Source organism: Cygnus atratus, chromosome 7 (assembly GCF_013377495.2).
Source record: "Cygnus atratus isolate AKBS03 ecotype Queensland, Australia chromosome 7, CAtr_DNAZoo_HiC_assembly, whole genome shotgun sequence".
Taxonomy (NCBI): domain Eukaryota; kingdom Metazoa; phylum Chordata; class Aves; order Anseriformes; family Anatidae; genus Cygnus; species Cygnus atratus.
This window is the reverse complement of record NC_066368.1, coordinates 4,327,246-4,343,839: the sequence shown is the minus strand read 5'-3', so window position 1 is coordinate 4,343,839 and position 16,594 is coordinate 4,327,246. Positions and strand designations below refer to the sequence as shown.

Here is a 16,594-nt window from a genome sequence, read left to right as displayed (position 1 = left end):
AAAAGAACATTTCTTTTGAAAACTGATTTCTAGTTGCACAATCAGTGCATGATCAAAGAAGGTGGACCCATGGCCAAACCTGCTGGTTATGTAACTGGAACCAAGTAAAGTGACTCCTATAAAGAGTGAGGAAGTTCAGTTATAGGGAACTGCAAAAAAAATTCCTCGTCCTGCAGGAGGAAAGCATGCATGGAAAGGCCTCTGCAACCTGGGGATTTTTGTTTTGAGAGTTTTTTGTGTGACGAATAAAATGAGCTAGAAGAAAATATCCATCCTTTCTGAGCTAAAAAGATGGTTCAGCAGCTTATCAAAACATATTATTTCTTTCAGTCCAATTACATTTTGAATAAACACACCCCCATTCCCGTTGTGTTTCTCAACGAATGATTATGGTATTTTCTTTCAAGAATAAACTGAATCAGTCACTGCAGACAATTAACTCAATAAATGACTACCAGGAGGAAACACTGATGCTGTTTCCATGCTAATCCAAGATCTGTGACAAGCTGTAACAGTACTCATTTCAACGGTGAAATAAGTGCAGATAAATTCAAATCTCAGTAACACCTTCACCAGCAGTGGTGGCTGAAGGGTGACAAATGCTAATGCTGGAAAACAGAATTTGACCCTGTAAAATATATATCCAATAATAAAACTGCTGCATTTACAAAACAAACAACAACAACAAAAACTTAAAATATCTACGTATTTTCTATTTCTTTAAGTACTGTTCTATGGAATTGAAAAGGATTATGAGAAGTTCCCTACAAATTGCTCTTTACAATAGTTTGAGTGTCATCTCCATTATTCTCTGGAGACCCCAGTGCATGTCCTGCAGTAGAGTTATGGTGACAATGAAACCTCTTTTCCTTCAGTCTTACGCCGTGTTATACAGAATAGAGCTGATTTACCTTCTGCAAACATATGGAAATTTGGGGCAACTGGTTTCAGCTGTCCTACCAAAAGCTGAAAGAAAATGCTGGCTCTGGAATTGCTCCTCCAGGGTAAGAGGTATAAGTGGGAAACAAACAACGTGTGGAGGTAGAGTTGTCTAAACCCATGGTTAAAATAAGTCAGAATCCTACCAAAAAAGTGAATAGTCTGTTACACAAGATTCCACTGGTCATTGCCATTCAGGTCCAGGATGGATTTGTTACCCACAGAAAAGCAGTTGCCTAATTGCTGCTAACTTGTCCTGCTTCATTGTAAGATACCAATTGATTTAGTTTTATGACAACAGTTGTTCCATACTTTTCTTCAGAGAATTACCCCTTCCATAACCCACACTGGTTTTGTTTTGCCACGAGTATTTAAACATCTAAAGGACAAAAATCAGGCTACCTCTGCTTGGTATGTGAAGACCCTACATCAACAGTGGAATTGGATGCAGCAAGTCTCTGAACAGCAGCAGGCACAGTTAAAGAAGTAATGATAGGATCTGGAAAGGCAGTTTTCTTTCTGGTTCTAGCATTTCTGAAAATATTATTCATAGCTCCCTGCAAAAAAAAGAGAGAGCTATCCCCAAGGTGCCAGAATTTAAGAGCAAAGAAAAAAGCAGACAAGATCTGGAACGAGTAGTGAACAACTTAAAGGTTTGGACAAACAGTTCTACAAATATCTATGTACATACAGACATGTCAATGTGAATCCACCACGAGACTATTTATGACATACTTAGCAGAAACGTGGGTTCACCATAATTTGCTATACTGAATACCTCTTTTTAAAGCGGCTTTGTATAAGTTTTTAATCTGTATACACTAACAAAGTCCTAATTGTATTTTGCACTTAAATAGTAAAAGAAACATGTAATGCTTAACATTTCTGCTAAACATCCTGTTGTGTTGTTTCAGTCTCTATCAAGAACAAAACCATTTACCCTCATCTGAAACGTACCAGGAATCATGTTGGATTCAACGATACTTGAAATATGCTAGATTTTTTTTTTTTAATATATCCCCAATACCTCCCTCCCCTTCCCCCAAAATAAGCACTAGTTCAGTCATAGCTTTTGACTTCAAATTAATTCAAGGAAGTCCTATAGCTTTTGCAATGAAATTAAAAAAAAAAAAAAGAAAAAAGAAATCAGACAACATAATTATAATGGTTCTTTCTTGCCTTAAAAGCTTAAGACATCTGCAAGTGACTGTCTTGATATATAATTCTATTGCCTCTCTAGTACATGTGCACTCAGTAAGATTAATTGCACTGCACTTCAGCCCAAACAACAGAGAAAATCTTGTTAGATCATCCATGCCAACTTGTTCTTATTAATATAGCCACTTATATATACTATGCAGTTGCATTTGAAATGAGCTATCTTAATATTGCCCATGTGTCTGGACAGATATTTTTCATTTCTTTTTGCATAGTGCTATCCATTAAAGAGAGGTATTATACCAAGAGCAGAGACATCCAAAGGAAATAAAATTTCTGTGTCTTGGCACAGCCAGCCATGTCAACACCAACCGAGCAAGACTCTTACCTGGCAAAGGACACCCTAAGATTTCCAATCTCATACAGATGCTACCTTCTTCGTACCAGGACCGAGGGTTTATACGGATGTAGCGTGCAACCAGTGGCACTGGCAGCATATTGAGAACTGGGATCTCCTTCTCACTATTTCCTTCAAAAATCTGTGTAGGCAACAAACATATAAAAACAGTATGATCATTTCTTCAAAAAGGCTTTTTACACCTTTGGTAACAGAATCAGATAAAGTCACCTGGTACAGCCCCAGGTCGATGGTGGCTCAGGCCAGAATTGCTCTTCAAAGAGCACAGTCCCTCTGTGCTCCTCAGAGAGGGGCAGAGGAGCCAGAGCTCCACACCCTCCCTCTAGTAATGGGCACCTCATGTACATGAGATGTCCCCAGGTAGCAAAGGACAGATGCTAACCCTTGCGCAGGACATGCAGTTAGCGACATTTCTCATCTCAGGTAAGACTACTACCAGGGTGCTATCCATATCCATAGGCAGACTCATGCAGATTTGCCATACAGAATATTCTGAGTCCATCTTCGTATTATATGATGTGCTCTTAAAGTTACATCAGGTTGGTGGGACTACAGAGATATTGCCTTTTACCCTTTTACTTATTAATTTGGCAAGTCAAAATCCCGATAGGCAGCCCCCCACCCCCCCTCCCTTTTCACAAAACATCTGTTTTGTGATACTCACCACATCTCCAGATTCATTTCTGACAGCAGTCCATGCATGACTGTCATTGCTCACCAGTACTCTGTAAGAAGTCACCCAGTTACTCCTTGAAAAAGACAAAGCAGCAAAGTTATTTTTTTCCATAGATAACAGCGACTGCAAATTACATTGTAAAAAAGCTTGTAAGGTTGGAAACCCCACTTGGCACAGTCATACCAACACTTGGATTAAAGAAGTGACATGCAGATCTAGATTTAATAGATAATTAAGAAATGTTAATGCACAGAACAAAAAAAATAAAATAAAATAATATTCTAGGATTCCAGGATGTGAGGGAATACTGCTCTCCTTTCCTTTTTGGGATAAATGGCTTATCTAGAACAGATATATTCACTCCAGCATTCAGAACTCTTATCTGTTCAGGCACAGAACACATTATTTCTGCTATTATCAGAGAAGATAGAAAAAAATAAAACCTCCCAAATGAGAAGTCTGAATTTTAAGCAGCAATTTTTTCATTCACTTGTTTTCTATTTACAAGCTGGTTCCATTCCTTTGTACAAGCATTAGTCCTTCACCTGGCACCAATATTGAATAGTCCATAGCTTGTGAACCAGAGCCTGCAGTCATTCCCAGTTTTATTAGCAGTAGGTTGGAATGCAGACATAATTCTGCCTCTTCATAGCAGTCTAATTGATCACAGTACTTGTGCATTACTGCAATATAACAAGATCAGTCTTTAATAGTTTGATCTTTCTAGTGGTCTGTTTCTTGATTTACAGGAAAATCCCCTTTAATCTGAAAAGTAAAATCTTCATTCATACTAAGATAATACCTTGTCTGTATTCATTCAAAGAGGAGTTAGAGGAGAAATAAATGGCTGCTTCCCCTATTTTGAGTGGAGGTTAATCAACGTAGCTCATACACTGTCTAGGCATTTCCCATGGTAATGCGTATACTTCTATGGGGAAGGTAACAACCTGACTCTTCCATCATGAGTTTTTTTTCCTCCATAATAGCTAGTTTCAACAGGCAGGGGCTTGGAGGAGAGTCATGCCTCAGAGATATCTTTGTACTGTAAGAATAGTCCAGGATGTTTAAATCCAGTTTTCATGTATGCAGACTGGTCATCTGCAACCACCTGTCCTCTAGAGCAGTCACTCTTGAAAGCAGGCTCTTAGCTAAGCTACATATTAAAGTTACTGAGAGTGAAACCTGAGTAAGGAAAGCTCTTGAGATTAGAAAGAACAGGGGCAATAGGAGAAGTTGTGAGAGAAACAACACGTCGTATGGATCAGAGATACAGGAGGACCTGGAAGGACAGAACTTCTTGTTCTACCATACACATGCAACTATACGTACTTTTATTTCTTTTAAATAAGAAAAACATTCACAAGCTATTTATGAATGTTCACATATTGACTTAACTGTGCTTATGTTTAAAGGGGCAAATTAGCCTTCATGTGTTCTATAGAAAGTATTCAGACTTCCAGTGGATGTATAAGGGCAAATTCAGCAACCACAGGATCAACACAACTTCACCCAGCTTTGTAAGAAAATACATTGATCCCCTAACTTCCTTTTGCAAAAAAAGAACGACCTTCAAATAACATTTGAGTCAAGGCATGGAAGCAGAAAACTTATGGCTTTAGATGTCCAACTATTTCATTTTCTATCCCATTTGTATGAACAATTCATACTGAGGTCCAGACTTGAAATGACACAAAACTAAAGTGCTTAGTAGGATCTACTTCTGCATGCAATGCATTAGTACCCCAAAAAAGTCAGAGGGTAAATATGTGCTTTTGAAAGAACTGACTGAAATAATCCAACTGTTATACACTGGATCTGTACTTTGCAAACCTCTGACCATCCTTTTTAGATGAAAAGGTTTTGCACTTCATGTTATTTTAAATGGAAAAATATTGGCTACTGCCGTGCAGATTGAACTTTTTTATTGTACATAGCTTGTAATGAACACATTACTTCAACATTTGTTGAAAGACTTTAACAAGTTAGCAGCCCTTGAAAATACTTATTTTCTGCCTGTCAACAGAAGATCTCCTGGGGTAGAGGCTCCTCCTGAGGTAGCAGATCTGTGAAGTGCCATGCTGGCATCTCAAGTCTTTGTGGCTGTGAAAGAATATACAATAAGGTAGACAGTGATTCCAGTGCCCTACACAAGTTCCCAGCAACTCTTGAAAAGAACTTTACTCTCTTCCCTCAACTTTGGCAATAACATGGTGGTTGCACCAAAATATTTCACTTTCACTCACAAGCTGAAGGAAGGCAGATTTACATCTATCAAAGACAGAAAGGAAGAATTTCAGAAATGGCCAACATCAAACCTCCACGAAGAGAAAACAAATTTTGCAATTGAAAAATAAAGCAAGCTTAAGAGCAAGACTAACAGGTTTAAACAGGTGAGGAGAAAGGGGTGTACATATTCAGTGCACAACAGAATTATGGACATTTTCAAAAATCAGGATAAACGAGCAAAGAGTCAATGTTACAAACCAGAGGACACCATTATTTCTGAATACAGAACAACAAAACAACAACCACACAACTAACTGCATAAGTAAAATCAGGATAAACAATGCATCCATATTCATTACCTTACGGCTGAAAAAATATTCCAAGAGAATATCAAGACCACACAACAACAAGATAAAAATAGGCATTCTTTATAATTGAGAGCTTTGTAAGAAAGTCACAGCACATACATTTATTTATTTATTTTTTTTATTTTTTTAAAAGAACCAGGTCAATTTACTGGCATAAGAAAATATGTTGTTGTTACACTAATGTTTCCCAGCTAGGACTTATTCACCATATTTTAATTTTCTCATTCCATACACTCACAAAAGTTCAAACTTCTCCTGAAGGAAAATGTATACTAATCAGTAGTACACATAATCCATCTTAAGTGATAACAAGTAACATGCTTTTCAGAGGCAGTCTGCCAATTAAAATACAAATGGGACTTCATCCAATCTTGTATGGCTGCATTATAGAAGGACTACAGAGGGTCGTGGGAGGAGATAAATCAGCATGATGTATTAGGTCACACACCACAGACTTAACTGGGCTTGCCTGTAAGGAATAAACATCGCTTTTGCATCTGTTGAGCTGTAGAATAAACAAGTCACAGGTGACCAGCTCCTTCTCCCACTGGCACTAAATAGCAAAAGTGCCTCTACAGGTTTAAGTTCCCCCTCCTTTTTTCCCCTACACATCATAAGAAGGAAATAAAAAGCTTCTGCCACTTTTAAGGAGGTTGCTGTAAATTCAGTCTCCCCTCAAAAAAGGAGGTCTTCTGCTTTGAAATTGCATTCCTGGCTGAGTGTCTTTAAACCCCAGACACTTCTACAGATCCAGATCAGCAGAGCAATATTTACATGTTAAATCTTCCTGAAAGCTGCAGGTTTTCCATCCATGGGCAACAAGGGAGGTCTGATACTTCCAGGGAGCAGATCAATGCGTTGCACATGCTCGAATCAACAACCAGCCTGTTTACAGCAAGCACAGTGCTTCCTGGAATTGAAGAGTTTAATTCTTACAGGGTGTCTGGTTTGTGTGTACACAGACATGTAAAGCTTTCAGGGAAACCCATCACAAAGAAAAGCCTTGTGCCAGAAGTAGTACTGAGGAATGTCATCTGCTTTGTTTTGTTAGTGACAAAAAGATTCATCTCATTGGGTTCTGGAGTTGCAGACACCAATTTCTGCACCACATCACATGAAATGCTTTTTGGGCCCCATCAGCATTGAACAATAAAACCATCTAAGGAAACTTGAAAGATAAGTATAAAGTTTTACAGTACTTCGGATGTCCCTACAGTTGTTATAGAGAAGCTCTTCTGAATTCAGTCTATAAAACTTCCCTGGACCTTACTATTATATTCCTGAGACAAAATACACAGACACTTGTTACACAGTCAAGGAGAGAGAACTCAGGGAAGAGACCTACACCAGCATTCAGAACAGAACAAATTAATTATCAAGGTTTTCTTGGTAGGAAGCTAGGCAATGCAGAAGGTATAGGTTAACAGTATCTTTTCAAGCACTAAAAGTTACATCTAGTTCATCGCACTCTAGCACAAAGATGAGCTTAAGTGCTACCTATGTGATTTCCTCAGAATTTCATTTATGCTATAAAAAGATCACAAGATACAGATTTGACAGGAATCATTTGGATCCAGGTGTTTCCCATTAATAATTCTTTTTAAAAATTACACCAGCCTCATCTCTTCAAAAGAAATTTATTTGAAAAATCTCTTTATCTTTAGCCAAGATTAATCAACTTGTTTCAAAGAAGGTAAATACAAAAATCAAAACAAGTCCAATTCGCTTACTGTAATGAAATTCTTAAAGTTATTTTCTATAATTAGTTGATTTTCATCTGCGATGCATTGTCTTTAGATTATGCTTAAACGTGTTCAGTTTCCTGTGATGAATGGAAGTGTCCAGCTTATCCATTTCCATCCAAAAAACGCAAGCTGAGGAAAGCTTAAGCAACTGGCCTATGGACAGAGGTGAAACCTGAATCAAAGCAGAGGCTTGAGTGCAGATCTCCTACAGCCTTTGCAGGTACTGAGCTTAGGTAAGGACATCATGACAACAACAGAACATCTTTCTGCCTCATCTTCCTCAACATAATTCTCTTACTTCTTTATGTAAGAAACACCGATATCACAACACAGCATAGCACACAGACAGTGCTGAATGAGAAGCAGTGAAGAGATGCCAGGCAGTTTTGCTGCCTGACCTCCGGCAGGTGAGTACATTGAGACTTCTGACTATTTGGATATGGTTTTATTTCATTTGAACAGGATATGCTACATGCCTATTTTAAGGCCAGACTCCTCAAATATGGGAAGCTGAATAAGGAACAAGTAAAATTATCTCAGTCTCTAAGTATGCTTGTCCACATCACCAAATTGCCTCATGATTTAAGACAAATGAGGAAGGTTGGCAGGTGCCTGTCAGCAGAAGCTGGAGCCCACAGCAGCTGAGATGCTGGAGATGAGACTAGCAAACACTGGCAGAGTTCAGGCTAACACCATCTACAGTGGACCTGGCTCCAGCTGACCACATTATTTTTGCTGCTGTCAGGATAACCTGATTTATCTGCATTATAAAACCCCAGAAATAATAGAAAATAGAAACAGACGGGCAAACAGATTTGTATCCTCCAATAATGTATAAACTGACATTCTAAAGTGGTTGAAACAGAAATCTCTATAGAAAAAAAAGTTAGGCAAATTTTAGATTAATCTCTAATGATGCAACAGAATCAGCATGCTGGCAATTAAATGACTTTCTGCTTGAAAAAGCAATCTGTAGTCTCTTGCAAATAAATATAAAACCATTAATATAATCTAATAACATTCATGCAGATAACATTTTAAATCACCTACTATCCAACAGTTTCCAGAACAAACCAAGTCAAAAAATGCTCTGGCTAACCACAGGTAGCCCATCAAGTTTTACAAACTAATTAAAATAAATATGATTTAAGAGATGGAGCTTGAATAGCAAGCAAGGGTGTTTTTTTAATAATTGAAATCTTTTAATATTTAATTTTTGAAATTGCTTCTAGCTGACTTAAATGAATATACTGCTGTGAAATCTGCTCTTCAGAGGCCTTGTGAAGAAAAGCTCAGGGCCAGAATTTCATTTGCAATGGATGAATTAAGCATGAATTTTTTCAAAAGCTCCCTTCTCAAGCGAGTAGGAACTGGGAACATTTCTCACTCAATGGTTGCTACTTACTGCTGAGTTTTTGAGATTTTTTCTCTGATTTTCTAACCTTCCTTGAAAATCCAGTTTCCTGTTGCTGTTTCACATTCGGACTGTAACAAAACCTGAGGGTCCCAGGCCTCTTGTGTGGGGTCAAAAACATCCTCTGCCCCTAAGATTTTACAGTCTTAACACCTACCATTCACAGGCCCCTCCTCACAAAGCGATCTGCATGCATTTGAAATCCTTCCGACACCAGACCCTTCCCCTTTCTTATCTTTTATACCTGCTAAACACAATCAAGGTGTTATTCCTTTTATTTTAAACCTTCCTTTGATATTTCACATTGTCCCTTTCTTTTTTGTGCCCACCACACCTTTTCATATTGGTTATATACTTGAGATAAATCCAAACTATACAGCCACTGCCACATCATGCATTTTTGTCTCCTGCTTGTGAATATTAAATTAATGGAAAATAAAAAGCTCTGACAGTAACCAGCAAATATTGCCATTTGTGTGCACAGCTGTGAGCATATTTAAAGCAATGCTGAAAGGGCTCATGCCTACCAAGTGTACACAATACCACAACCAAGTGCAGCTCAGTGTGTGCAAAAGGGACACTGGCTTGGGAAGGATGCTCAGGTCGAAGGGAAAGCAGCAGCTGCCAGACAGCCATTCAGTAACCCCCCTGTGGTCACTCTCATTGCAATGAGTTCACATTTTGAATATATATATTGAATATATTATAATATATATAATATATATTGATATATTGAATATAAATATATCTTTGAATATATATCATATACATATATCTTTGAATTCACATTCAAAGATATAAAAATCAAAGCTGTGAATGATAAACAAGTTTAAACAGTTGCCTGTACCCTATCTGGTTGCCTGTATCCTTTTCCTGTTTCAGCTCATTTGATTTAAAGCTTCCCAGTCTGGTTCCTTACATGGAAGTTAAGCTTTCCTTCATCTTCTGGACACCCCCAGAAGCCTCATTGCAGAGCAGGTTCTGTCCACGCAACATTGCCCTTTCCAAGAGCCAAGTGGTGGCTAACCAGCCAGGAGCACTCCTCGTGGGGATGGCAGTGACCCAGCCTCTGCACCATGAGTCACAAAGTCCCCAGCAAAGCAGTCATAACTGGAGCGCGAACACCGTGACAAATCATACCCACAGCAGAATGTCAGCAGTTCTGACATTCTTGTCGAGCAGAGTTGCAAAAGCATAAGTACATTTCTGGGTACGCTTCTGCAGACCTCCACCCACGCAGGGTCACTGGAGGTGGTCACAGAGCAGCTCCTGAACTTCAGGAACAGACAGCGAGCATCTGTGAGAAGCACTGGGCTGCGTGCTGCACCTTGCACAGGGCACAAGGACCGAGGAGGAAAGTAAACCTAGCACAGGGAGTGAAGATAAGTAGATAGATGGAGAGCACTTGCGGCTGAAGATGCCAAAAGCTGACTGCCTGGGTACCACAATACAAAACCCAAGATATAGTTCCACCAAGCCAGAGTTAATGAAAATATAGCTTATTAACAAAGCCAGTGATAAACACCACTATAGTAGGTAACTAATGACATTGATGTATTGAGGAAGCTTTTTCTACACTGAATCCAGACTGTTGCATAACTCCCATCCTATATTTGATATGATTTCAGTGGATTTGGAGCAATTCACTCAGTGAGAGTGACTTCAGTGAGGATGTAATCTCTGCAATCTTGTCACCCAGTCAGGGCAAATAACAGCTCACACTGATTTAATGCACCATAACAGTATATGTCAGTACACAGCAGCTGCTTTTTTATTACAGGACTTGGATAAAACATTGAGACATTTTCATTGAATTTGTTGAAGTCTTTAATCAGGGTCTGTTTTAGCAACTTCTGCATGGTGACAACATATTGCTTTGAAAGACAATGCCAACCATGGCTGTTGTTCTTGGGAACTGGACTGTATTTACAATTATCCCACGATGCTTTCGAAAGCAGCATTGTGCCTTTTTATCTTTTGCCCCTTCTTCCCATGTACAGTGCAAAATTGTTTTCTTAGATATCTGTAGCAACAACTTAAATACCAATGAGTATCCACTATGTTGACCCAAATGCTACTGTGGCTCCACTGGGATATCACTGCTTAATTCCTGATTATTGTAATACTAAAGACACTGATGTTACTTTCTCTCCATGAAGATAAAGTTACTATTTCTAAGACTATAACAGGCCACTGAACTGGAAAGGAAGCAAGAAATTCTACCTTCCTGCAAGCAAGGAAGTTTATTAACTTGCAATCCTCTCATGAAGACTGCCTATAAAAGTAAATCTCCGTTCTTGAGGAAATGTCAGTGAATACAGAAGTTAGAAAGTGGGACAGCAGATTTAGCTTGTGAGTAAAGAAAAAGCAGAACAGTGCACCACCCAAATTAGAAGTAAACTGTACTGACTTGAGTTTATCCTGAAGTATATATCTAGAAATTACCGTTTGCTACAGACCTACTGTTCCCTAGGGACAGTTTGTCAAAAGAGATACTGGGGATCATGGTGGGTTGCACTGCATGTAGAACAGCCTGAGAACATGCTATAGGAAACTGCAAATTATTCCCCTATCCAAAGATTTAGTACTTGTAGTTAGAAAGAATGTGATCAGATACAAATAAATAAATTCTGCTGGATATTTGCTATCCTACATTGTATCACAAGGACAACAAACAAATGGCTCAGTAGGGTCAGTGTAATGGCGCCTACACTACCTTGTAGTTAAAGTGTATCTCCAACAGCAATGAACAATAGTGGGCAGTTTAGAGGTGGGTCAGAACTATGATCCTGTGTCCAGATCAGGTCTCCCAGGATACGTCAGCCACCTGACAGCTCTAAAAAGCTGGCCAGGATGGTTAAACAAGTTATAATATTGAGCAAGTGGGGTCCTAAATAAATTCAGGAAGTGTTGGAAAGAAATTTGTCCATTTAAGCGACTTTCTTATTCTATTGAAAAATTGTTTCATACATTTTTACATCTTTACATACTAATAAGGACTAAGTTGTGCCCTGAAGAAATTATATAATGGATGAGGTCCATGGTCTGAGGTTCAAATCTTCATGCTCTGAGAGACTATCATGTTTTCCAGGAGCAACAGAATGGGATACCAGGTCTTCAGGAGAGGTATCAGGTAAGTTGTGTAAACTAGGAATCATCCCAGTCTTACAGCAAGGCACACAGACTAACCTCTACCCAAATCAGACTTGGAGATTTGTCACATCCCCATTTGTTTCCTTAAATTTAAAAAAAAGTTTTGTTGTTGTTGTTTTTCAAACCACTTTCAATATTTTCATAAAACAAGTTCTTAAACTTATTTGGAAACAAGTATTTTGAATTTCATCTGCAAAATTCCAGAAATTTGCTTTAGAATTTGAGTATTCCGCAGATGCTTTCACCCATAATTTTTTCACGTTGTTATTTCGTGACATGTAGTATTAGCACATAATTTAACATTTGAAAGATTAATTTTAATAAAATGCACAGATACTTCATAACTGAAATATTGCATCAAATTCTCTAATATCAAAACATCATCTGCATTGAAACACTCTGAAGCATTATATTAAAAGTACACATTGAGTGTATTTAGACTTTTTTTTCTTGATACAAGAGATGGTGTTGAGTTATCAAGATTGTTTGGGTTGTGGGAAACATGTTTCCTATGTTTTTTAGATTCTTGCCAAACTGCTAAGAGTGATTAATATTTTCTTTCCCTCTGTCAAAAGAGTACATATTTTAAACTATCACATCATTGTTTTAAACATGGCACAATTCCACAGTGATGCTTCCAGTGTCCCACTCAGCCTTGAACAGTTGTTTAAAGACACATAGTTCAAAAAAGTCAGAGATGTATTGGCAGAAATGGAGAATTATACACTATATTTCTCTCCCAAATATTCATCCGTAAACCCTCTGGTAGCCCAGTTCAATCTTATCTGCTGGCATTGTCACTCTCTAAGAGGAGGACGTCCCAGGAATTTCTAAGAGATTACATCACTCACACAACTTCTCTGAAGGCAAACAAAACAGTTCTGTAAAGAGATATCAATAACATCCTTCTATTAACTATGGGATATTCATAGTGAAACAGCATGGTAACAGCCAAAAGACACTGAACACCAAATATACTCAGTTCATAGGAAGGAACTGATGTTCTGCTCAATTTCAAGGTGTTAGATCTTATTTATACTGGCCCACACTAGTAACACTAGTTAGTTTCAGATGTCATCAGTATAAAGTCAGAAAGGAGCCCTGTTTCTTGTAGCTGTTGCCCACTACCTCAGAAAAACAACATCTGCATATCTTCTGGAGAGTCTAGCCAGTGTTTGCTACTTACAGTGTTAAAAGAGTGCTTTGCCATTTTGGGTTTCTCAGGAACGACTGAGGTGCCTGAATAGCTACAGCTATTGAGTCCACATGCTTGCTTTGACTGGTAAAAGGAAAGACTCCTCAAATTCAGGAGCTTTCATTCAAAGGCTGTTTCTGCTTATTACAGGAGGGAAAGAGAAAAGCGGAAAGATTTGCTTCCAAGTTACTGTCACAGAATTTGCAGCCACGCAGTTCAAGTACAGCATTTGACTTAGAAGTGTTTTTCCTTTATAAAGGAAATGATTAAACAATTCAAATATTCATTACTAACCAAGCATGGTTTCCTTCTTTCCCTAGTCAGGTCACATGTGCTTTCAGGAGCTGTTTCCACACCTTGGCCTCTTCCTCCTCAGGGCTCTCATGTCTCAAGCTCAGGCCCAAGAACCCCAGGAAGGCAAGCGGAGCCACATCCCGCAGGGGGAGGTGGACAATAAAAAACAACTTTCCAAGTGAGACTGGAAGAGGAATAACTGAGGTGAAGCAGTTCCTGCCCACATAAAAACAGTGACAACCCCATGTATTTTTGTGTTCTTTGCATTGTACCAAGCATAACCTTTATTTCATCAATATCCTCCAAAGTTTTAAAACCAAGAAGCAAGGCTGATGCAAAGAAACCATCACTCTTCAGGTGGAGTGGGCCACAAGCAAAGCCAGACAGCAGTTGCCAGAGCTTATATAAAAGTAGAGGATTGTTCACACCACCAGTAAACTAACTTTGGCTACAGCATCAGAAACACCAGCAGAATCAAAGGCCATACTCCTAATTGCAGCCTTGCAATGAGAAGCGGTTACTTGCTGCAGCATTCAGCTGGGTGTCCTCACCTGTCTTTCCTTGTTATTTTACACAACCTCATTAAGTCAGCAGCAGGAAGCTAAAGGGACCAGGAAAGGAATGAATTTGATCTAGGCAGAAGCTCAGAGAGGATTTTAAGTGAAAATTTCCATTTTGTTAAAGTTTCCTTGTTCAATATGAAGAGAAAAAAAACTTGCTTTTCTCATTCTTTATCAGCATCACATAATAGCATTGGTGAACCTAAGACATATCCTAGCGCCTTGACTTTTATATAATGCTGGGAAAGTCTCCAAGGCTTAAATAAAATCTTACCTTGGCTCCCAAGCCTGGCAGGTTTTTGCTTCTAATACAACACAGAAGAGAGGGCTGTTTTCTAGCTCTTCTACCTGAAATAAGCTTATTTTCCAAGCTATGTTTCTATTAGCTACAAATGCACTATATTCCTTTCACGTAACTTCATGAAGTTGGGAAGGTGCCTCAGGTAACATAATGGAATCTTTTTGTACAAACTATCATAAACACTCTTTTTTGATACCATCACAGCCAGTAGCTAAATGTAAGAGAAAGAAAATGAATCTCCTTCATATCTAGTGCCCATTGTAGCAGAACAGCCACAAAAGAACTTGCCCACACCAGTAGAAGTGCCACCAGCCTGCTTCTCCTCAGCTGGCTTACAAAAGAAATTCACTACATGCAACCCCAAGAGTCACAAGTACCAAAGCTTTCAGCAGAGCCCCTGAATTCCACTCTAATACAAACTCTGCTCCACGCTCTCTAGGATCTCTCTATTGATGTCCATTTTCTTTGTTCAGCTCCTGCCCACACCAGGGTTTCATGGTTCTTCCTTTCCTCTCAGTTCCTTGACTGCTGGAGGAGTTGGGGAAGGAAATTACACTGAGATAGTCTTTCAGATACATCAGTATAACTAATTCCAAACGCAGCCCGTCATCACCCTGGGTACTACCCTCCCAAATGCTGAGAAACTGGAAACCCTAGGACAGCACTTTGGTCTGGATGAGGGCTCCACATACCAACCTAAACTCTATTGAAAATATGAATATCAATTTCGGTATCCCTATGAGTACCAAGTTATTTTTGAAATCTAATGTCTTATACACATAAGAACATACATAAACTAAACTTGTTTCATCTGTTTTATCTAGTGAAGGGAAGGAGAATGTGAGTTGGACTCCAAGGAAGCCACTCCCACAGCCAAAGCTAGATCAGCAGAAACCAGGTTAGATGGAGGCCTCCATCTTGTCAGATCCTGACAAGAGAAGCCCTGTTTTCCAGGAAGCTAGTCCAGCTGAACCCATCTTTGCTCCTGCAAGGCAGAAGTGCATTTTTTCCCCTGCAAACCTGAGTAACAACCCCGGAGGAGCCTGGACCTGCTCTCCCAGCACCAACACCACTCCTCCTGCCCACCAAATCTTCATGAAGGAGAGGGTGAAAACAAGAGGGAAAAAAAACACAACACCTCCCTCCCGAATAAAAACAGACAGGCAGTGAATAACAACTATAAATAGAGCATCAAGTCCAGCTGTAAACTGACAATACAGCTGAACTGAAAATAGCAATACAATACAATGAAGGAGTGCAACAGTGGTGTTGATGGGAACAGCAATGTCAAGAGTATGAATATAGAAAATAAGACTTTTCTACAGTAATTATCTAACACAGAACAATGTGGAATAAATATAGAAACCCTATTGCCAAAAAGGCTCCCACACCAATGCTAAAAAATAAAATCAGAAAATTAAACGGCAGAAGTAAAAATGTATCTTTTTCTTAACTGAAGTGATATATATATATATATATATATATATATATATATATATATATATATTTGATTTGCCTTTTATTATATGGCACACCAATTTTCTTAACACAAGAGCTGACCAGGACCAGTCTAATGCTATGCATCTCTTGCATACTTAGTCAAAAAGATCTCGCAGCATGAGCAGGGTTATAGGGTCGTTTACTCACATAATGTTGTTAAACCCAACAAGAAGTTAATTGAAAGTGAATTGAAGAAAATAAGCCTTCACCTTCAGTTCCTGTTTATGCCAGCTGATTGCTATATTCCTATACCAAGAATAATTTTCACCTCATTGACATTAGTTATATTATAGAGTAACCTGGGTACCTACAGTCAGAAGCAGATTACAAAGAAACGCACACAGCTCTGTGCAAAATTTTTTTTTTCCTACTGCAATACGTTCAGTACATAACATGAAAAACAACCTGAAAGCTCACAAATGCTTTCAGCATTGGAAGTAGACAACACCATGGGAACAAATGTGTAAGACCCAGGCTACAGGTAGCTGGATTCCCCCTTCAACAAGGGAACAAGACAGCTGCCTTACACATGGCAAGCACTCTTTCCTAAAACCTTCATAGCAAGCAGGCTCAAATTGCATCGAGTCATCTGACCATCCATAAACTCAGCACTGAATGATTGCTACAAAAATACTGCAGTCATCATC

At 38.8% G+C, this 16,594-nt stretch overlaps 1 protein-coding gene across 1 annotated transcript in view; it reads right to left on the bottom strand.

The window, feature by feature from the left end:
• Positions 1–16,594, bottom strand: part of CPXM2 (carboxypeptidase X, M14 family member 2) — a 76,967-nt gene that overhangs the window by 29,747 nt on the left and 30,626 nt on the right. Inside the window, exons 4-5 of the mRNA XM_035547834.2 lie at positions 3,180–3,264; positions 2,486–2,636 (exon numbers count right to left, since the gene is read on the bottom strand). Coding sequence (XP_035403727.1) covers positions 2,486–2,636; positions 3,180–3,264 — 236 coding nt within the window. The remainder of the gene's footprint in view (positions 1–2,485; positions 2,637–3,179; positions 3,265–16,594) is intronic.